This window comes from Panthera tigris, chromosome A3 (assembly GCF_018350195.1).
Source record: "Panthera tigris isolate Pti1 chromosome A3, P.tigris_Pti1_mat1.1, whole genome shotgun sequence".
Lineage (NCBI taxonomy): Eukaryota > Metazoa > Chordata > Mammalia > Carnivora > Felidae > Panthera > Panthera tigris.
Genome location: NC_056662.1, coordinates 47,889,334 through 47,911,753, shown reverse-complemented (window position 1 = coordinate 47,911,753; position 22,420 = coordinate 47,889,334). Strand labels below are relative to the sequence as shown.

Below are 22,420 nucleotides of genomic sequence, written 5' to 3'. Positions count from 1 at the left end.
TTGACACTGGCCACAGCAACTTTTTACTTGTCATGTCCCCGGAAAGGGGTTTAAGTGCTTGCCAATGGGGAAAACTAAGATAAATTAAAAATTAAATTCCTATTGACATGTCCTTGAAATTGGCAGAGTGACCTCCCTCTAGGAGCTCAGCTGCCTCGATGATGACACTTTGGTAGGGCCAAAAGAGAACCTTACCTTAACATTATCCCAACCTCGAGGATCCTGTAAGTCTACTTCCTTTATCTCAACCCCCCAAGATATATGCCGGCAATCATACTCCAAGTTTATGGCCCCCTGATTTACATCTGAAGGGTCTCATGACTGCGGTTTTACTAAATAGTAATAAATAGCATTTCCCTAACAACAGCTAGCGCCTCAAGGTCCTGGAAACCTTGCTTCCAAAATACCTTAGAAACTTACTCTATCCCTGACCCCTTCTCAACCTGAGAAAGTTACTGAGTTACCCATTGAGACCCCAGTGCAGTTCTTTCTGCCCATGGGTCCTGTCCCCGTGCTTTAATAAAATCACCTTTTTGCACCAAAGACATCTTCAAGAATTCTTTCTTGGCTGTCGGCTCCAGACCACCCTACCATCACCCCCAAAATTTCATCAGAAATACTTAAGTAATTCAAAGGGTTGTTATTTATTTATTTATTTATTTATTTATTGTTAATCTCCTGACAAATTGCCCTAGTAACTCAAAGAAGTGAAGGAGAAAGCAGCTGTCTCACCATCCAGATATTGATTTGTTCAGATGTTTCAATGCCTGATGGTACAATAAAACCACAAAAAAATTCTTTAAAAAAAGAATTATTAACACAGAGAAAGAGACCAAGGTTTGGGTCTGAGGGAGAGCTGGTATCCTGGTCAGCCAGAGAAGGGGGAGAGGGTGACAAGAATACAAGGGAAAGTCAAAGGACAGGGAGGATGTGGTGTTCACTTGGCTGGCTGCTCTTGCTCCGGTGCCCTGTGATCCAGCAGCCCCCGTGTCTCCGTTGCTTCCTGTCACTCCATACTGCCCACAGCTCTGCTGAGATGGGTTCAGTAGACAGAAGCCCCTGGCCTGACTTCCACCTGCTGGGGCATCAGGGGAGTATGTGTTGCTAAGACAGAAGCTCCCCAAAAAGAAGAGATGAGTGTTTGCATGAGTGTGTATGTGTGTGTGTGTGTGTGTGTGTGTGTGACACAAACATTATGCAAAAAGAAGGAGAAGAAGTGGGAGCAAGCTTGCCAACCATGGCAGGGTGTTCTTGCTCCTCTGCCAGGTCCAGCTGCAGATGGAGATGGAGGAGGAGGACTGTGGGTGTCCCCTGACCATTTAAATCCAGCCAGCCACAGAGGATCAGTGGGATCCTGCCGGGCCCTGGAGGGTGAAGAGGGGCTCTTCCTGTTCTTCCCCAGCTGAGGGATGATGGCCAGACCCTGGCAGACCCCACAACTCCTGCTGGCCATCCTGGTGGCCCTGGTGGCCCTCACCCACCAAGAAAGAAGGAAAACCTTTATGAGTGTCGAAGAAGTGCCTGTGTCAGAGCCCCATGTGATAGCCACCTTGCAGTTTGTGATCAACGACTTCAACAAGAAGAGTGATGACAAGTACAATTTCCGGATTGTGCGGGTCCTGAAGGTCCGGAAGCAGGTCAGCACAGCCCCCCTCTCCTAGTCATGCTCCTCCAAGGGGACTCTCCAAAGGGGACACCCACACAAGTGAAATTCAGCCTTGGTTAGTTAGTTTCACGTGGGCATTTTAAGAAAAACATAAATTCACTGGAATGGATGAAGTCACTTAAATGATACCTAAGACTAGGGATTGACAGATTATACCCCAATAGCCAAGTAAACCTGCTGCCCATTTTTGTAAGCAGTTTTATTGGTTCCCAGCCACACCATGCATGCACATATCATCCAGGACTGCTTTCGAGCTGCTGCAGCAGAGTGGAATACTTGCAACTGAGACCCCATGGCCTGCGAAGCTTAAAATCTTAACTATCTAGCCTCTTCCAGACAAAGTTTACAGACTCTTACTCAAACAGCATCATTTTAGTTGTCTAAAGCGTGTCTTTGCTCAGAGATTGGTTTCTGGAGAATCTCCTTGCATGGCAAATGGAGGCATTGGTGTCAGATAGGAAGGGGAGAGAGAAGCCCACCAACTTGTCCAGGATGAGATCCTTAACCTTAGGCACCTTGCAAAGGAGTTCTTGCCACCAGAATCTAAAAATAAAGGACAAGAAGTCCTTTTATCTTCTTTCCACTTGCTCCCCACAGGTTACTGACCACATGGAGTATCATGTGAACATGGAGATGCGGCGGACCACCCGTCAAAAGCTGGAGACTACTAACTGCATGTTTCAAGAAGGGGAACTTTATAAGGTACTGGGTGAATGCACATTAACTCAGAAAGAAGTCACTGGGATTTTCTGTGCTTTTAGGATGAGGTGGGGTAGAATTATTGGGGATATATTGAAGCTTACTTGAGAAGAAAACATAGGCTTGCTCAAAGAGGAAAAGTGAAGGTAAGAGTGATCAAGATCCTGCCTGGCAGGCACTGCTCCTTTGTTGGAAGCATTATGGGAGGTGGAAGGGGTCCAGATGGGGAAAGACAGATGCGGGTGGCTGAGCTGAGGGGGGCAATTGGCGGCTGAGAAAAGTAATATTTTAGCAGCCAGTGGGACCTTATTGTTGCACCCAGCTAAATACCTGAACAATAGCCTGATGGGAGCACACAGTTACTGGGCTACAAGCCTCTTCCTTTCATCAAGCAGTGTTTGGGCAAATAGGAGGAGACAAGAAAATGGGTTCAGAAATATTTCAACAGGGGGTAGGTGGTGAGGAAGACAGAGGTGGTTACAAACCTGCATGTGTGTTATCTACTGAGAAGCCACCTCCCCCAACAATGGCTTACTTCCCTAAGCACTTCATTCCCACCAAGTGTGGTCACATATGAGGGATGCTGACCTGACCATCACCACTGCAATGTGCACAGTTGGGATGGGCCCACTTGCACAAGGACCTTAAAAGTCTCAAGTCCTATAAGCCCTGAAAATCACTATGAGGATGATCATATGTCCCACCTTGCCTGAAATAGTTCTGATTTATGCCTAGCTTCTTGTAATCATTTATAGGAGCTCTGAAGGCTTACAATGTGTCCTGATCCGGTTCGTAAATTCTGTGGTCACCCTGGTTATAGTGATCTGGATGTTATCAACACAGAAATATGTCCATCCCTTTATCACCTTCCACATAGAAATTTTTCAAAATCTAGCAAAGCAGACTTTCTTGGTTCTTCCCTGGAGAAGATCATGAAACCTATGAAAAGAATAACTGGATAGAACAGTAGAGTTAGAGGATCTCCTTTATGTGAGTGATTCAACTGGTGGAGTTGGTATTATGATTTCCATTTTAGGAGAAATATAAGTGTTTAAGCCTCCCATCCCCTTGGCTTTCAAATGAAGAACAAGAAAACAAAATTATACTAAGAAGTTATGTTTATTGATTTTTCATTATGGGACAAAAAGGAAGTGAAAAAGAAAAATCTTGGGAGAGAATAGGGACACGGTAAGGAGAGAGAGGGTATGATGGGTGAATGGCTGGACAGACAAATGAAGAAAGGTACAAGGAAGGAAATATGGATGGCAATGGGTGGGTAAGTGGATGGATGGATGGATGGATGGATGGATGGATGGAGCCAGAAGAGGCCAAAAAAGGGAAAGTGTGAAGTAAATAACACAATAACTAAAAATAAAGAGGAAAAAATAATCATTAGTTATTGTGACTATGGCAGGAGGGACCCTTTTCTAGTCTCCAATTTTAGACTTTTAAAATGTCTCTTTTAAAATTTTCACTTTGCATGTTGACCTTTTTTAAATATTGTTTTTTTTTTTAGCAAATTGAGTGCTTCTACTCAGTGTTTGTTGTTCCCTGGTTTGAAAAGTACAAAATTCTGAACAAAAACTGCACCGATGGCTAGGTGTCCTGAAGCACATATCAGCAATCATACATTAAAATATCATGCAATAAGCAGTAAGTCTCAATATAGAAAATAAATGTTTGTCAAACTATTATCTCAACACTCTTAATGTTTATTAGTCCACTTTTCCCCTAAACTCTTCAGCTCATAATAATGTAATCTGAAGGTATTCTGAGCTAGGATAGTTTTAGGATTCTAATGAAGTGACATAGATAATTCCTGGCCTTATAGCCTATACCTGCGTGATAGGAGAACTTCAACCCCATCCTCATATCAAGTAGGAGTCTTCAGACTTTACAGTAAGTAAAAAATGAGGAGAGGAGGAGGAGGAGGAGGAGGAGGAGGAGGAGGAAGAGAAGGAGGGAAGAAGTTCTAAGTTATTTACCTGATCAAACAAGACATGTTTGTAAGTATGGCCTACAATGCCATCTCTTAGGGGCCCAATGAGGACTACCTCTTTTCTTGCATAATGTGTTGAATAAGGAGAAATAATACACGTATTTTTTTTAAGATGAGCGTCTTTGTCACTGACAAGGATTAAGTCGGGAGATATGCATTATTTCTGCAAGAAAGTGCACTTTCTAATACGAAACTCTAACGTTAGACTTACACCCCCAGCATCAGCAAAATTGGACCAGAGCAGGTTTCTTCAGAGAAAACTTCCTCTTCTAGAGTTACCAAGGAAACTGCCTGTGTGGGAAGGAGGAGGAAGGAGACTACCATGCCTACATTATTCTTCCCAGATAGAACAATCAGAATAATTCCTCCAGGAGAGATATGACTAAGGATAGAGAGAAACCAGGAATGCCATGTTAAAGGGGATCCTTTTTCATGGGTGCCATATCAGCAGTGGGGAATAAGCAACTCTCCCCTCCACCCAGCCAACAGTTTGATTCAGGATTTTGAACAATATCACCAATTTCATCTCTTCACTCCACTTCCTTCATGTAGTCTCAAGGGCGCTGCCAGCAGCTCACTGTGTCACATCTGTCCTCATCCTGTAGGGGAGAAAAAGATCTCATCCCGAAGAGCTGAGACAAAAGCTATGTGGTTTAATACCACTGGGGAACTCTAGGGACATTATAGGATACATAAACACACACACTCACACTCACACCTCTCTTTTTCACACACATGTGCACATGCACGTGCGCGCGCACACACACACACAGAGCATCACAGCATGTGTCTACCTGAAGGGAGTGAGAGTTAGGGTATTTATTGAACAGCCCCAGTCAATTATTGGGTGCAGAAAATCTCCTAGGAGGCATTAATTCCCTGGAACCCTGGGCGTGGGGTGGCTTGAGGGCAAAGCAGGCAGCCAGAGATAAAGGGGCATAGATGGGGCAATTGGAGCTTTGGAGCTGGTGTGCATAGAAAGACAAGATGTGAGAGGATAAAAGTAGGGTGCCAACAGGATACTCTTTCCACATGTGGATTGTGCACTGGGATGCAAAGTAGACACACCAATTCTCTACCAGTTGGAGATAGCTGGGAGTTTTGAAAGAATAATATGTTTGCCTTTTATGCTCCCTACCAAAGTTCTGGAGTGCTGAGGACCTTGTTTCAGGTGAGGCCCAGGTAAGATTGCCCTCCACCAACTATCCAGAAAAATGCTAACCTACAATTTACTCATCTTTAACTGAGAATAACAGTACCTATTTTGGGGTATAGTTATAAATATTAATGATGATAGTGCATGTAATTGCTTAACACATTGCCTAACACAAAGCAAATATTTAAACAAATGTTAATGATTAGTAAGAATATTGGCATAGTAATTTAATATTAATCAGTCATTCAACTGTCTTCTGGCATTTTAACTACTTTGTCTGAAGGCAGTGGTTATTAACCTGGGGTATAATGAAGGAAAGGTAGAACATTTGTGCCCATTGATCTTTTGGATTTCTCAGATTTCTCAGCACACAGTGTTGTTGTTGTTGTTTTTTTTTTTATTTTTGAAACAATAAGAAGAAGAAAGTTACAGGATAGCACAGAGAGGTCTCTTGTACCCTTAATCTAGTTTCCTTGCATGGTTTTCCTTGCATATCTTTTGTACTTATAGAAAAATACCATAAGCAGGGTTCCTGGGTGGCTCAGTTGGTTAAGCATCTGACTCTTGATACCAGCTCAGGTTGTGATCTCACACTCATGAGATTGAGCCTGCATCAGGCTCCACGCTGAGCATGGGGTCTGCTTAATATTCTTTCTCTCATTCTCTCTCTCTCTCTCTCTCAAAATAAATAAATATAAAAAAATAAAAAAATATAACAAGCAGGAGATTGACACTGATATAATTTGCATGTGTGTTATTTTGTCATATGTGTACATTTGTGTGACTATCACCATAATCAAGATATAGAACTATTTCATCACCACAAAGATACTCTTACTAACCCTTTAGGGTCACATCTCCCTTTCCCCACCATCTGAAACTCCTGGCAACCACTAGCTTATTCTCCATCTCCTTAGTTGTGCCAGTTTTAGAATGTTATATAAATGGAATCAATACAGTATGTGAACTTTTGAGATTGGTGACAATGCCCTTGGGATCCATCCAATGTGTTCTATGTTATCATGAAATACTAGTAAACTAATGGTATACTCCAAAGCCACAGTTTAACTATTTTAGGATGTGTTTGTTGTTTTCAAGTTTGGAGCTATCACAAGTAGAGCTTCTGTGAACAATCATTTACAGGTTTTTGTGTGGACATAAGTTTTCATTTCTCCAGGTTAAATGCTGAGGAGTGCAATTCCTGCATCATATGGTAAAGTATATTTTAAGGTATTCTTTTTTGTGAAAAAATAAACTGCCAAACTATTTTCCAAAAGATGTAGCACTATACACTGTCCCTCTATATCACTGGTAATTTTCTTTACTCTGAAGTCTACTTTATCTGATATTAATATAGCTTCTCTTATTATGTTTGCATAATATAACTTGTTCATCCTTTCACTTTCAACCTTCTCATATCAATTTTTTTGAATTTAGTTTCTTGTAGACAGTGTATAGGTTGGGTCATGTTTTATTTAACCCACTCTACCAATATCTGTCTTTTAATAGGCTTATTTAAACCATTTACATGTAGTTTGCATATACTATTTAGTATAATTACTGATACTTAGAGCTTAAGTATTTACTTTTGTTTTTTCTTCTCTGTTTTGTCTCTATTTTCTTTATTCTTCCCTCCTGTGAGTTACATGAACATTTTTTAAAGGAATTCCATTTTTATGTATCTATACTATTTTTCAGTATATCTCTCTGCATAGCTTTCTTAGTGGTTGATCTAGATATGATATTATGTATACGTAACTTGTCAGTCTACTGGTGTTGATATTTTACCGCTTTAAATGAAGTATAGAAAGTTTACCTCCCTTTTATATCTTTATCATTCCTCATTTACAAATGTCCTAAATATTTCTTCTACATACATTGGGAACCACATCAGACAATGACATAATTTTTGTTTTAACCATCAAACATATTTTAGAAAACTCAAGAGAAAGAAAACTTATTGTATTTACCCATAGTTTTACTTTTTATGTTCTTTTCTGATGCTCCAAGAGTCCTTCTCTTATACTGCATTTCCTTTCTATTTAGATAACTTATTTTAGCTATTATTTTAATGTAGGTCTTCTGGTGCACATTCTTGAGTTTCCCTCCATGTGGGAATGGCTTGATTTCCCCTTTTATTCTTGAGGGATATTTCTGATGGATATAGGATTCTAGATTGACAGTTTTCTCTTTTAGCCCCTGAAAAACATTGCAGCACATCTGGTGTCCATGGTTTATTATGAGAAATCTGTTGTCATTCAAATTGGGTTTTTCCCCTAAAGAGAAGGTGGCTTTTCTCTCCTGTTTTCAAGATTTTTTTTCTCAGTCTTTAAATGTCAGACGCTTAACTCTGCCATGTTTTAGTGTGGATTTTGGGGGGATTATCCTATTTAGGATTCACTCACTTTCTTAAATCTACAGGTTTAGATGTTTTGCCAAATTTAGGAAGTTCCTAATCATGATTTCCTCAAATCATTTTTTATCCCCACCTCTCTTCTTTTTCTGGGATTCCAATGTGTTAGATATTTTGTAATATTCATACCAATTTCTGAGGTCAACTTCTATTTGGTCAACTTTCTCACTGTTCAGATTGGGTCGTTTCCACTATTCTCGCTTCCAGTTCACTTATTTTTCCTCTATTCCTTCCATTCCACTGGTGAGCCCACCCATTTAATTTTGTATTTCAGTTATTTTAGTTTTCAATTCTAATGTTTCCAATTGTTTTTTCTTTACATCTTCTGTCTCTGTGAAGAGATTGTCTATATCTTTGCTGGGACTTCCCATTTGTTCATTTATTTGAAGCATATTGATAATTGGTTATTGAAGCACTTTGATGATGACTGCTTTAAAATCCTTACCAGATGATTTTAAGATCTGTGTCATCTCTATGTTGCCATCTGTTCATTGCTTTTTCTCATTTAAGTTGACATTTCCCTCATTCTTAGTAGGACAAGTGATTTTCTATTAAAACCTGGGTGTTTTCATACTGTACCTCTGGATCTCACTTATACCTCTCTTAGCAAACCTTGACAGTGCTCTGAAGGAAAAAGAGACAACACCTCACCACTGCTAGGTGGGGACTGAAGGTCAGGTTGAAACAGGTGTGGGGAACCCTCATCACAGCTGGATGTGTAGGAGTTCAGCCTCCATGCACCCTGACCTCTGTTGGGGTGACTCTGACTCTCACTGGAAAGGGCAAGGGTGTCTCATCACTACTCCCCACATGTCTCTTCTCACACTAGCTCAGTGGGGAGAAACAGAAGTCTAGGCTCTCCACGTGGCCTCCAGTATCACCACAGGATGTGTGGGGCTTGTTGATACTCAATGGGGTGAAATTCCTGGCACCTTACTTGGCTTTCTCTGACTCCATTTCAACATGAGTATTGGGATCCTCATTAAAGTCTCAAGAGGGTGAAAACCTATGTTCCCTACTCAGCCTTTGCTGGGAATGAGAAGATTCGGGGAGCCTCATTTTTTTACTGTGGTGTTTGTCTGGAGTAAAGCACTTATGACTAAATGCTCTCTTTCCTGATGGGCTGCCCCACATTGGCCCTTTGGCTAGAGAGAGAAAGCTTTTGCTGAGGAATTTTATCTTCACATGTTGTCATTTCCAGGTTTTCAGCTTCTTCATCTCTAAGTCTGAGATATGAAGCAAAAAGGAAACCCAGTGTATTATCCTCCTCTAGCTGCTGTAACAAATTTCCACAAACTTGGTGACTTCAAACTGTAGAAACTTTTTCTTACATAGTTCTGGAGCCACAAAGTCTGAAGTCAAAGGTGTTGGCAGGACTGTGCTTCCTCCAGAGGCTGTAGGAGAGAATCTGTTCCTTGCTTCTTCCAGCCTCTGGTGGCTGCTGGCTTTCCTGGGCTGCGCCCACATCACTACCCTCTGCCTCTGTCTTCACACACGTTCTCCTCCATGTGTCTCTGCTAAATCTTTCTCTGCTTCTCTATTATAAGGAAACCTCTCTTGGGTCTCTTAGACATCAGGACTTAGACTCCGACTCCTATTACAGAGGCATAACTTGTGCCTGTCCTTCGTAGCTGCCATTTATAAAAAAGCAAGGCAGATGGGTGGAGCAGGGAGAGTTCACTTTAAAAAGTTCACTCTAAAAATTAGCCATAAAGCTTGGTAGCATATTATCAAAAGAATAAAGTGATATTTGAAATTACATAAAATAAAGATACAAATTAACTAAAAAAGCCATATAACTAAAATGTATTTTAAAAAGTAAGAACTTAGAACTTGAACAAGGTTTAAATCAATAATTAAGTAACATTAGAGAGGTAAATTAAGTAAAAAAAAATCACAAATGTTTTTAAAACTCTTGAATAAATTAGCTAATGTTTGGATGCACACTTCTGCTATTGTCCCCCAATTCCACCCTTAGGTGTGTACCCAACAGAAACACATGCATATGTCCACCATTAGACAGGAGCATGCTTGTTCATTCTTAATAGCTATTATTCTTAGAAGTTAGAAACTACCATAAAGTTCATTATCAGTAGAATTGATAAATACAGTTAGGTATATTCACACAATAGTATTCTACCCAATTTTAAAGTGAACTACAATTACACACAATGTGAATGAATTCAGAAATATGTTGAGTGAAAAAAATCCAAAACAAAAGAATATATACTGTATGATTCCATTTGTAAAAGTTCTACAAACAGGCCAAATTCAGCTAGGATGGCAGGATCTGGAGAGAGGCTACTCACCTGTAAGATGGAGGTGAGAGTTGCCATTTCATAGGATTGTCGTGATGACCAAATGAGAAAGTGAGGAGATGAGGCCCATGCCAGGCACTCACTCAGCCCTTAATGACATTAGATTTGCAGAGCTGGATGCTCTGGGATTCTCTCTTGCATGAGAATTTCCCCACCTTTAACACTGCAACTCTACTCTCCCTTCTCCCTGAAGCCTCTCAGGTGAATTTGAATTTCTAGTTTGTGTGTTCACTCTTCCCCTTTGGACATATTCTCTCAAGTTGCTATTATGAGTGTGCTGATGGGCATGGTCCCTGAGGAAGCTCTCAGCCCACATCTGCTCCCCATTTCTGATCCAGTGTACAGCTATTCTGTTCAACTGAGTCACATGAGGGAAGACCCCATAAGTCTCATTCCACCAGCATTGAGCACATGGGAGGCTCAGGAACTCTCTGTGAAGGAAAGAGTTCACACAGCCAGTCAAGACTGCTGTCCTTGGAAAGGCCCACTTGTAAAGTTGGCCTTGATTGGAGTGTCAGAACCTGGATGGTAAACAGTTCCCTACACTGATACAAAACTTTCCCCAAGTAATGAGAGGACCTCATGTGTCTACACTGTTTGTACAATGTGATTTATGCCACACACCTGCTTTTCTTCTGGAAGTCTGAAGTTTGGACACATGCTAAGCAGAGGCTCCCCATGTGTGCACTCCAGGGAAAATCTGTGGCACTCAGTCTCTGCTGAGCTTCCCTGGGAAACACATTTTACACATGTTATCACAACTCACTGCTGGAGAATTAAGTGCATTCATGTGATTTCATCAGGAGAGGACTCTGGAAACCTGCATCTAGTTCCCCAAAACTTCTTCCCGTCAGCCTTTTCTCTCTGCTGGTTTTGTCTTGTATCCTTTCACTGTAATAAGCCATAGCTATGAGTACAACTGTATGCTGTGTCCTTGGGGTCCTCCTACTGAGTTACTGGACTAGTGAACTTGGGGACCTCAGCCACACTCACAAAGATGTGCAAGTCACAGAGAGTGTGGGGAAGAAACAGAGATCCTGCAAGCTCAGACCAGAGGTCGGGATGTGCCAGAATCACAACTCTCAGAGATATGTGCCAAAGTAGAAAAACTATGTGTTTCTTCCAAAGAGTTAACAGCCTTCTGTTCAAATTGTATCAGCCCCCTAAAGGCCACTGAACATGTGCATGAGTGAGTGTGAGTGTGTAAGCATATGAGTGTGTGCATGAGTGTGGGTGTGTGAGACTGCATATGTGTAAGTGTGCCTGTGTATGCATCCATTGTGAGTACACATGCATGTATGTGACTGTGGTGCAAGTGTGAGTGGGTGTGTGGAGACCCTGCTGAGAAGGAATGAGGCCTTTCAGAAGTCTAATAGAAAGTGCACAGAGTGGCCATCTAAGTTTTCATCAAAGATCTTTGCACCGATACATTCAAGCCTCGAGACAGGAGTTGTTCCAGAGTTGGTAGTAGTTCATCCAGGGCACAGTGTACACCAAAAAATCACAAATGAAACTCTGCGGAAGGAGAAAGAAAACCACTTTTTGAAGGTAAACAAAAAACTTTTGCCCTCGCCCCAAGCCCTTGTCTGGGGAGTCTGGACCAGTCACTTTTATCTGCACACTGGCCACGTGGGTGGGGGTATCTGCTCACAGTCATGTTGTGGGGCGGAGTGGGGCCAGCCTGAACAGGGATGTCACCATGGGTGCCCCTTGCCCAGTTACTTGGGACCTGGAACAGGTGTGCCTGGCACTTGCAGCCCAGCAGGACATGGGGATGAGGTCTGTGCAGGACATCAGTCCTCCTGCACCTGCATTCAGGCACAGAGGGTTCCTCATGTCTGCCAGCATGCAGGTGGTATCACCAGGAGGAACTGGGAAAAGGTGGAAAAGATGGGCAGAGGTTGGAAGATGAGACGGAAACTAGACAATCCTCAGGGACCTGGGGAGTGTGAGCCAAGACAGAGTAAATCGCCAGGGAAAGTAAACCACTTCCACTTGTGAGGGCCAGGATGGGACTAGGAGAGGAGACAGAAGGCCTGTGGCCAAAGCTGTACGAGCTGCAGGTGGAAAGACTTCCTCCCACCTCTGAGCATCTCCAGTGGCATCAGGAGACCCTCAGGCTATCCCTCACCCTGCCCATATCCACATAGCTGGAAAAGCTGTCAATGTCCAATTCTGGTCTATTTTTAAGATTATTACTTTTCCCCCTTTGATCAGAAGGCCCTGCCACCACACACCTTTTTCAGTTTTTTTTTGTTTTGAATGGGGCATGAATGGTTCCTTGTGCCATTCCTCTCACATTTGGTCCGGCTAATCTTCACAGTGACCATATACTCCACTCCAGTCGTCAGCTACCAAGAAATAGTGCCACTATTAGTATTGACTCCAAGCATCCAGTTGCTGGACCTCTCCAAGTAAAGCTAGGATGAGATAAAGCCCCAGGAACCACAACCCCTCTTCCCAGAGGTCATCCACCAAAAGCATGGCTCCCTCTTCAAGTCAAGCATGGCCCCTGCCAGTCCCCAGCATGTGCAGAGCCCTGCCCCTTGCTCTGGACCAGCTTCACTGCTACAGCCACAGATGGCTTCTCACCTCTCTCCCTTGCATCCCCAGGATGAGGGAGGCAAGACATGGAGCTTGGCTGCCAGCAGTCCCAGAATACCCGCCACATCTGTACACGTGATCCTCAGAATACCTACGGGTGCATCTTGTCTCAGCTTCATCCATGTTCTTCCTCCCTACTCTCCTTCCCAACCAACCTGAATGGAAGTTTAACAACAGAGCTGAAAAACACAGGCTTAGGAACTGAACTGATTTGGGGCCTTCATTCCCCACCTACTAACACTTTGCCTTTGAGCAAATGCCCAGCAGCCTCCAATTCTTCAACTACAGAGTCCAGATAATTGTGACTGCTCAAGGAGTTGTTGCCTAGGCTAAAGAGAAGCATGCTTCTCGCTGAATGCACAAAGAAAATTTTAAAATAACTTATTATGAATTATTAAATATTTTAGCAAAGTGTGGGGAACATTGCTCTGAAGCAGCAATGGAGTTGGGGAAAGCAACAGAACACAGCAGAATTGTGCTACAGTTCTGGCTTTAACCCCTGCCACCTCCCTGACTCAGTTTTCTCATCTAGAGAATGGGGAGAAGAGTGAATGTGTAAACCATGGAGAACACACACCAGGGCTATTCCCAGCTGTTGGGATCTGTCTTCTTGTGCTCATGTTCAAGTGTCAGGCTGTGAGGACACAGACAGGTAGTCTGGGAAAAGTGGAGTCAAGTGTCAGGCAGGGAGGCTGGGAAAGCCCTTTGTGGCCGGGAGGACCCACAACCTGAAATGAAACTCTAATCAATGCTTTGGTGAGTCATGTTCTCTGTTGGAAATAGCTGGATCCCTCAAGTCAATGTACAGGATAGAGAGCTCTGCCTGGGGGAGGGGAGAAACTCCTGGAAGTTCCCTGCTTCCTTGTCCCAGTGTTGTGTCAAACCAAAGGAGAAGTCTTGGCACTCTCCCAGGTGGATGGAAGTAGAAGGAGAGTGTGCCCACACTGCCCCTGGAGGAAAGTGTCCTCAGAAAAGCGCAGGGTGGTTGCAGGGGAAGGAGGCCCGAGGGTAGTGTTGGCATCCTGGTTCCACCATCTGCTACTGGAAGAACTTCCAGATGCAGGGCTCCAAGCTCTTCATCAAAGGACAGTTCCATCCAGGCATTGGCATCCTGCAGGGCTTTCACATGGACCTTCATCATGCTCTGTATGTATGAAAAATCTAAAACACTGGCCATGAATTTTACTAACATTGCAGTGTGCAGGGTGCCTGGGTGGCTCAGTCGGTTAAGTGTCAGCTCAAGTCAGGATCTCATGGTTTGTGAGTTTGATCCCCAAGTCAGGCTCTGTGCTGACAGCTCAGAGCCTGGAGCCTGCTTCAGATTCTGTGTCTCCCTCTCTCTCTGCCCATCTCCTGCTCATGCTCAGTCTCTCTCTGTCTCTCAAAAAAAAAATGTTAAAAAAAATTTAACATTTCAGTGTGCAAAATGTTTTCTTATTTATTATTAGACTGCACTGCTAGATAATAAGAAGAATCATCAAGTAAGACAATTATTTTCATGAGTGCTGCTTCACTCATTCTTCCCACTTGCAGGTGAGGAAACTGAGGCCTGGAGAGTATTGGTGGCATTTGACCAAGATCCCACAATTAGGAGGACCTAGAGCCTGGGTGCAGGCAGCCCACCAGGCCCACCTCCTATACCCCTCTGTGAGGTATTAGGACAGAGGTAATCATGTGGTAAAAGGACCCTTAACCAGGTCACTGCCACCAAGGGGCACACACATGCTGTTCTTTCATCCATTTGAATGACATCGAAAGTTTGCTCATAAACTATTCTTTTAGAGTTAACTGTTAATAATAATGGGCTGACTCCACAAGACAGGCCTTCTGGGATTCCCAATTTGGCAAGATTTTTGGTCAACAGCCACCACCTTGTGGCCAAGTCACTTCAGTGTTCTTGGTCCTGATAAGCACCACCTTGGGGCAAAAGTATGTGACTGAAACAGGGACAGGCTGATGTCCACACACTATGATGTCAGGCATGCTTTGTGTCACACTAACACTGCCCAACCCTCTCTGTTCCCCGCCCTTGCTGGTTCCTCCTGTTCCCACTGCCCCTCTCTCTGGCCAGAGACCTTTTCTCCTGTCAATCTTTTTTTCCAAATTGTATTAATTGAACTAAAATGTGCTATTGTCTCTGCCCTCACTTACATATAGTTTACCATGTAAATTTGAGGGACAGTTGGACCCACAAAAGTGGTTTTCAAATAACTTTTTGTCTCTCTTATTCCCGATTAACATATCTCAGAGAAGCTTTGTATTCAAAACACATAAAAAGAGAAATGATCTGGTTGAAGCCTATCTCTCACTCCTCCTCTTGCCTCCACCCAAAAAAACCCTCTGTACAATTTCGGATTTCTGTAGAATACAGCTAGAAAATCCAAACTCTACAGCCCTGAACATTGAAAAACTATTGTTGAGGGGGAACCTATAGAGAATATTTATATTTTAACAAAGCATAACATTAAAAGAAACAAAATCATCCTCATTTGCTGTCACTCTGGCAGGACTAATTTCAGAATTAAAAAGGCAATTCTTCCCAAGGAAGAATAGTTGAGAACCTCAGGGGCCATCTTTACTTTAGACCAAGAGTGACAGAGTTTCATTCCAGTCCTCAGGCTGGCATTTCAAAAGCATTGCTAAGGCAGTTCTGGGGTCCAAACAACTGCAAAGCATGCTCATCCTAAGTGAAGCCTCCCCCTGCCTTGGTGAAACAATCACTTGGTTCTCTCTGGGAGCCATACCATGTCCCCGCATATCCAAATGGGCACTGCCCATATCCAGAGAAACCGAGGCACAAACCTGCATCTGACTTCGAAGTAGCTTGTCAACTTGAAATAAGTAGGTGTCATTGCTAGCATTGTTGTAGGTTTCAATGAAGAACTTGAGGGTTGAATTCATGTTTTTCATGCTCGTGGACTTCTCCTGGAAGCCTTCCCACCTTTGAAAGTGACCCAGCCTGGCTGCCAGGACGAGAGCAGCCAACAGCAACAGAGGATTCCTCCAGCATCCAACTCCCATCTCACAGCCTCAGAAATCTCCTATCCGCTGCACCTGCCAGGGCGGGCTGGGGCCAGGCTGTAACTCGCTCACCCTCCTACAGCAGTCTTTGCCAAGTGGGCTTTCCCAGGTTAAATGGAGATTGAGAACCCAACCTCGTCTTTCAAGGCTCTACCATAATCTGACCAAAGGACCAAACCGTGGTGCTCCTGGGTGGCTCTGTTGGTTGAGCATTAGACTCTTGATTTTGGCTCAGGTCATAATCTCTCAATTCATGAGATCGAGCCCATGACAGGCTCTGTGCTGACGGTGTGAAACATGCTTGGGATTCTCCCCCTCTCTCTGCCCCTCCCCTGCTTGCATGCATGCATGTGTTCTCTCTCTCTCTCTCTCTCTCTCTCTCTCTCTCTCTCTCTCTGTCAATAAACAAACATTAAAGGAAAAACAAAAGGACCAACCCATGAAATCTCCCTGGGTGGTTGCCCAATTCACTCTCAGGTCCATACATTGTCCACATATTTATGACACCAGCTTGGTTCCCTTAGTTATTCAGACAAGCATAATTTCTAAACACCTGCCAAAATGGGCAAGACCCTCTCCCTACCCTCACATCTATTGAGGAATAAAGCCCCCAAAACAGAGCCTTACAGTGCTATGCAGTAAGAAGCATATTGGACAGAGAAGTTCCAGTTGTGGAAATTGGGGAAGGCTTACAGAGAAGGTAATATTTGAACTGGGATATGAGGAATCAGGGACATGGGACAGGGCATGATACATTCTATTTACATTCTGTGGGCTCTACCTGTCTAACCTGGCCATCAACTATTCCCCGTGCCTCCTTTAGGGACAGGTTCTCTTTACTAACCTGCCACCTTTCTCACCACAGATTTCTGGCTGCTGGATCCCACTGTGCCTGCAGGCCCTGGCACCAGCTCTTGCTATATTGGTGTGACTCCAACAGAGCTTTGTGAGGTAATCTTGGCCTCCCTGTGAGGGAGGAATAAACCCTGATCCTTATTCACAGATTAATCATGTGGCCCCCTGAAGGTTAGGTGCTACTTATGTCAGGCAAGAAAAATTCTCCTCTACCCTCTTTGGGTCTCTGGCTGGGCCTTAGAATTAACTAGCAGGAGAAAAACATGGCTTAATTGACCTTTTATATATACATGGGAAACTTCACAAGAGAATGAGGATGTGAAGTGGCCAGAACAAGAAGCTTGCATACCCTGTAGACAAGGAAATAATAAATGTGTGAAGAATTAACAAGACAATGAAGTTGAGACTAGGGGTAATAAATGGTGAAGAAGTTGTAAGGCTTGTTTATATAGGCTTCTTGACCCTGAATTCCGTGTCTCCAGAGATAAGGATGTCCTCCATGTCCATGTACCAGGAGGGTGTCTTTCACATGAGAGGTTTGTCTCCTATTTTCAAGGAAGGAGGGCTACGGAGGGGGTCAGAGTATCCTTCCTGCTTCACCGTTTCCTAAAACTCCTTTGTCTTAAAATCTTCAATGCGCCAAGGTGCCATATTTTGGCATAGTATGTCCTGAACCCCATCACCTGCACTCAGAAGGCTGTAATAGCTTCCTATTCTAAAAACTTTTGTTAAGGTGGGACCCTAAATGGGATCCTGAAGAAAAAAAAATAGTGGGACAATTGATGAAATGTGAAGAAAGTCTGTAGATCAGTTCATAGCATTGCGCCAATGTTAACTTTCTAGTTTTTACCATTTCACTGTAGTTACAAAAGATGCTAACATTTGGGAAAGTGGGATGAAGTGTATATAACAAAATTCACACAACTTTTGTTGCCTTTTTCTAAGTCTGGAATTATTTCAAATAAAGGTTAAAATGTTCAGAAATAAATAGGACCTGTCTTTGAGAAGCAGCACCACCTAGCAGTCCAACTCTCCTGGGTTCAGATCCCTTGCTAGGTGACTCTAGGAGAGGCAGTTAATCTCTGAGTCTCAGTTTCTTCATCTATAATATGAGAATGGGGAAAACTACTAATCTTGGTTTGTGGTGGAGACTAAATCCATGTAGCAAACAACCTGTTCCCAGGTCAGGCATCAGTCAGTACTCAGAAACATCCTCTGGGTGATTCTTTCATGACTCTGAACCCAAACGCTGAAGCCCATAGTGATTCGCATGCCAACTGCCCTGGAACACAGACCACCTAGTGAAAATCCTACTAGACATGTTATGACATCCTCCCCTGACCCTCAGAGGCTGCCTTGTAGGACTTGCCCAGCTGATGGAGGTGTCTGCTTTGGAACACTCTGACCCAGAGCTGCAAGAGTGTCATTGTCAAATAGATACATAAGGATTCTGAGTAATATGTGTGAGTATTCAGACCTGGACAAGGGCAGCCTGTCCTGGAAACCTGAGATATGCCCATCAGACCATGGACCTGAGGAAGGAAAAGTAACATTCATTGGGCTATATTAGAAAATATAAGAAGATGGGGCTAAATACATTAAAAAAATGATCTACTTATAGAAATATGCACCTTGGTCACGTCCATAAAGTAAGAGAAAAATGAGTCCCCAGTAATTTCCATGGAATAAGAAAAAAATATATAGACCCTGGTGATATCCATAGAATAAAACAGAAAACAGGGATCTTTTCTGTCATTTCTGGAGTTCTTTGACTTATAGCAGCATAAATCCAATCTCCACCAGTCTCCACATGGCCTTCTTTTCTGTCTCTTTGTCTCAGATTTCTCTCTTCTTTCCCTTAAGAATACCAGTCATTGGATTTGGGACCTACCCTAAATCCAATATGATCTCATCTTAAGGTCCTTAATTAGGCCTGCAAAGATTCTATATCCAAATAAGTTCACATTCATGAGTAGTAGGGGCTAGGATTTGCACATATATTTTTGGGGACCACAGTTCACCCCACTAAAATGTCCACCAAATAAGAGAAATTTGGGAGTATGGACATGTCCATGTGTATTAGTTTCCCATGGTTTTGTAACAAATTACCTCGATATTGGTGGTTTAAAACCACAGAAATATATTATCTTACCATTCTGGAGGCCAGAAATCTGAAGTCATTTTCACTAGACCAAAATCAAGGTGTTGACTGGGTTGAACTCCCTCCAGAGGCTCTGGGGGAAAATCCACTGGATGCTACTCTTCCTTGGCTTATGGCCACATCACCCCAGTCTCTACTTCTGTGGGCATATGACCTCCTTCTCTTCTGTCTGCCTCCCTTTTATAAGGAAATATGGATGGCATTTAAGACCCACCTGAAAAATCCCGAATGATCTGTTATAAGATCTTGAACTCAATCACATCTGTAAAGTCCTTCTTTACCACGTAAGACAATGCTCACAAGCTCCAGGAGTTAGGATGTGGACATCTTACAGTGGGTTATTATTCATCTCTCCACATCATGGATTCAGGGAAAATAGGAGGGGTGATTATTTCCCTGGAAGGAGGGAGAACAGTGGCCCTGGTGATGCCCCTGGAGAAGGGAAAAATGAAAATAAACACATCCATGGAAATGGAGGGAAATAGGAGGCCTCATCAATTCTATGCTTAATGTCCATGGAGTAAGTAAAAATAGGGGATCTGATAATACTCATGGGATAAGATGAAGATAGGGGACCAGCATTATATCGATGGATCAGAGGAAAAATACAGGAGGACAAATGATTTCCATAGATTGAGGGGGAAATGGTGGTTTTGGTTATGTCCATGGAATGAAGAGAAAATAGGATTCCAATAATGCTTGTGGTGTAAGGGATAAGCAGGAGATTTGGTTAAAATCACAGAATAAAGAGTAAATAAATTGCCTGGCTATATCCAGAATAGACCGCAAGAAAAGACAGCAGTATATTGCCCATAAAGTGAGGGGGAAATGGAGGACCCTAGTCATGTCCATGGAATATGGTGAAAATAAGGGGCCCGAAAATGTTCATGAATTAAGATAAAAACACTGAGCCTGATAAATCCATGGAAAAGGAAACCATTAGGCTTTATTATATCCATGCAATGAGGAGAAAATACAGTGCTGAGCATGTCCCTGTAACATGGGAAAGTAGGGGACCTCGTTATATCAATAGAATAGGGGAAAAGCAGAGTGCCTTGGTCATATCTATGGAATGAAAGGAAAATAGGCAGCCCCATCGTGTCCATATAAAAAGAAAAAAATAGAGATAATGACTATGTCTATGTAGTGAGGGGAATATAGGGACCCTGGCCATGTCCATGGAATGTGAGTATGCAAAAGAAGGGAAACAGGGAACCTGGCATGTCCATGCATGAAGAGGAAAATAGGAAGCCTAATAGTGTCTGTGAAACAGGGAAAGGCATGGGGGTCTCACTCTTTCCCACGGAATAAAGGGAAAATAGAAGCCCTAGATGTCCAGGAATGAGAAGAAAATTGGAAAGATGGCCATGTCCATGGAATAAGGGGAAAACATGTGACCTGGTTAAGTCTATGAAAGTCTATAAGGAAGAAATGACAGAGAATGATTATATATATTTAATAGGGGGACACAGGGAGCCTGGTCATGTCCAAGGAATTAGAGAAAAGGAGGTTTCTAGATATTTCCATGAAAAAGGGAAAGTAGGTAACAAGGAAAAACTCAGCTTCCCACCTGGGTAGGGAAAACGCCAGCTCTTCCCTATGGTCTTTTTCTCCCATAAGTATCATTTTCCATCTTGCAAAATATACTTTCTGACATTTCTGGCTGCCAAATATGTGGGGGTTTTCCCCACAACAAGCAATTCTCTCCAACACTAGCTGGGTGTCCTACAAGTTCACTCTGCCTGTAAACAGGTGAAGGGATCAGTCTTACAAGATTGCCCCACCATCACCACCACCTTCAGATGCCAGGTGCAATTCCAGGTTGTCAGCTATGCTTCTGACCAACTTCCTATAAACCTGACGTTCCCATGGCCCACTTTTGGGTTCAATTAATTTCCTAGTCTGGTTCATAGAACTCAGGGAAACACTTTTACCAGTTACCTTATAAAAGGATATGACAAAGGATATAGATGAACATCCAGATGGAAGGAAGGTATAAGGCAAGGTATTTGGGAAGGCTTCCATGCCCTATCTTTGAGGGCAACTCTCCTGGTACCTTCACATGATGACCAACCTGGAAGCTCTCCACACCCTATATTTTAGGGATTTTATGGAGGCCTAATCATGTAGGCATGATCTATCACGCCCTTCTCCCTTCTCAAGAGAGTGAGGGACAGGGCTAAAAATTCCAAGTTTCTAAACATGGGTTGTTCTGTATGATGGCCAGCCTCCATCCAGGAACCCATCTAAAGTCACCTCATTAGAACAAAAGGCACTCCTATCACCTAGGAAATACAAAAATTTCAGGAGTTCTATGCCAGGAACCAGGGTTAAAGACCAAATATTAGAACAAAAGATGCACTTAGTTCTCTTACTACTTAGGAAATTACAAGAGTTTCAGTTCTGTGCCAGAACCAGAGGCAGACACCAATATATATATTTTCTATTTACTATTAAACAGGAAACTTGATTATGTCCATGAATAACGGGGAGGTAGAGGTCCTGGCTCTATATATGCCTGGTCATGTCCACCAAACAAGGAGACAATAGAGAATCTATTTACTTTCATCAAATAATAGGAAATTGTGTTGCCTGGTTACAGCTGTGGGAGAAGAGGAACTAGGGACCCTGATTTTTTTCCATGGAATAAAGTTACATTAGGGGCACCTGAGTGGCTCAGTCAGTTAAGCACCTGACTCTTGATCTCAGCTCAGGCCTTGATCTCAGGGACGTGAGTTTGAGCCCCACATTGGGTTCTGTGCTGGCAGCACAGAGCCTGCTTGAGATCCTCTCTCTTTCCCTCACTCTCTGCCCTTCCCTCCCTCACTCTGTCTCTGTATCTCTCAAAATAAACAAATAAACTTTTAAAAAAATATTAAATATAAAAAGCAAAGAAAAGACTGGCCTTATCCAGAGCCACAGGGGGGCAAGTATGAGAAGATTGAGGCCTGAACCTCAGCCCCTCCCACCTTCCTGGGCCTAGGCCACCTTCTCATTTGCTGCTGCACGATCCAGAGGAAAACAGTCAACCTTGTTAGTAGTTGGTGCTTAAGAAAGAATAAGCATCTTTCCAAGAACCCAGAACACCTGGCCTTCTGAGTCACAGGATGAACCTGGTAGCAGTGCCACTGCTGGAGCAGTCATAGTGGCAAGTGCATGGAATTTGTCTTCCATCAGCCTACAGCTGTATGGTTTGTGGGTGACATGGTGGGAATGTATGGGGAGCTATCTGTGAGCTGCACAACTTCCTGGTTTTGTCTATTGCCAACCAGGCTTGGAAATTCTTTGTCAGGCTGCTCCCAGGGAAAAATTAGCAGGAAATAGAGGGAGAATATGTCTTATCACTGCAGACAGTAAGGTTCTGCTTGTGTGGGCTGAGGAGTTTGGAAATGGGGAGTTTCCTGGCTGTGGTTTTTAAAACCACATCTTATCATTCCTGACCCTCCACCCCAGATGAACTTCTTAGGCTCCTCCTTGATCCCAACTCCCTTGGGCTGGCATAGACCACTCATCAGCCTGGTCAAAACA

The 22,420-nt window shown here is 43.1% G+C and overlaps 2 protein-coding genes across 6 annotated transcripts; one reads left to right on the top strand and one right to left on the bottom strand.

The window, feature by feature from the left end:
- Nucleotides 1-1,403: 1,403 nt before the first annotated feature.
- On the top strand, nt 1,404-3,965 carry CST11 (cystatin 11). The gene is made up of 3 exons (XM_007096614.2): nt 1,404-1,637; nt 2,264-2,368; nt 3,882-3,965. The coding sequence occupies exons 1-3, from the start codon at nt 1,410-1,412 to the stop codon at nt 3,963-3,965; spliced, it is 417 nt and encodes a 138-aa protein (XP_007096676.1). The 5' UTR covers nt 1,404-1,409.
- On the bottom strand, nt 3,466-16,818 carry CSTL1 (cystatin like 1). Of its 5 annotated transcripts, XR_006215623.1 has the most exons (7): nt 16,721-16,818; nt 15,658-16,074; nt 12,489-12,602; nt 11,681-11,766; nt 10,876-10,980; nt 4,882-4,963; nt 3,466-4,655 (listed from the first exon to the last, which is right to left on the bottom strand). XR_006215623.1 is itself a non-coding variant. In XM_007096572.2 (4 exons), the coding sequence occupies exons 2-4, from the start codon at nt 15,874-15,876 to the stop codon at nt 11,683-11,685; spliced, it is 417 nt and encodes a 138-aa protein (XP_007096634.1). In that variant the 5' UTR covers nt 15,877-16,074; nt 16,721-16,818; the 3' UTR covers nt 11,649-11,682. The 5 variants fall into 5 exon arrangements, 3 of the variants coding, with proteins under 3 accessions (XP_007096634.1, XP_042836938.1, XP_042836939.1); XR_006215622.1 differs by having other exon boundaries at nt 3,466-4,963; XM_007096572.2 differs by lacking the exons at nt 3,466-4,655; nt 4,882-4,963; nt 10,876-10,980 and having other exon boundaries at nt 11,649-11,766.
- Between the last annotated feature and the right edge of the window lie 5,602 nt (nt 16,819-22,420).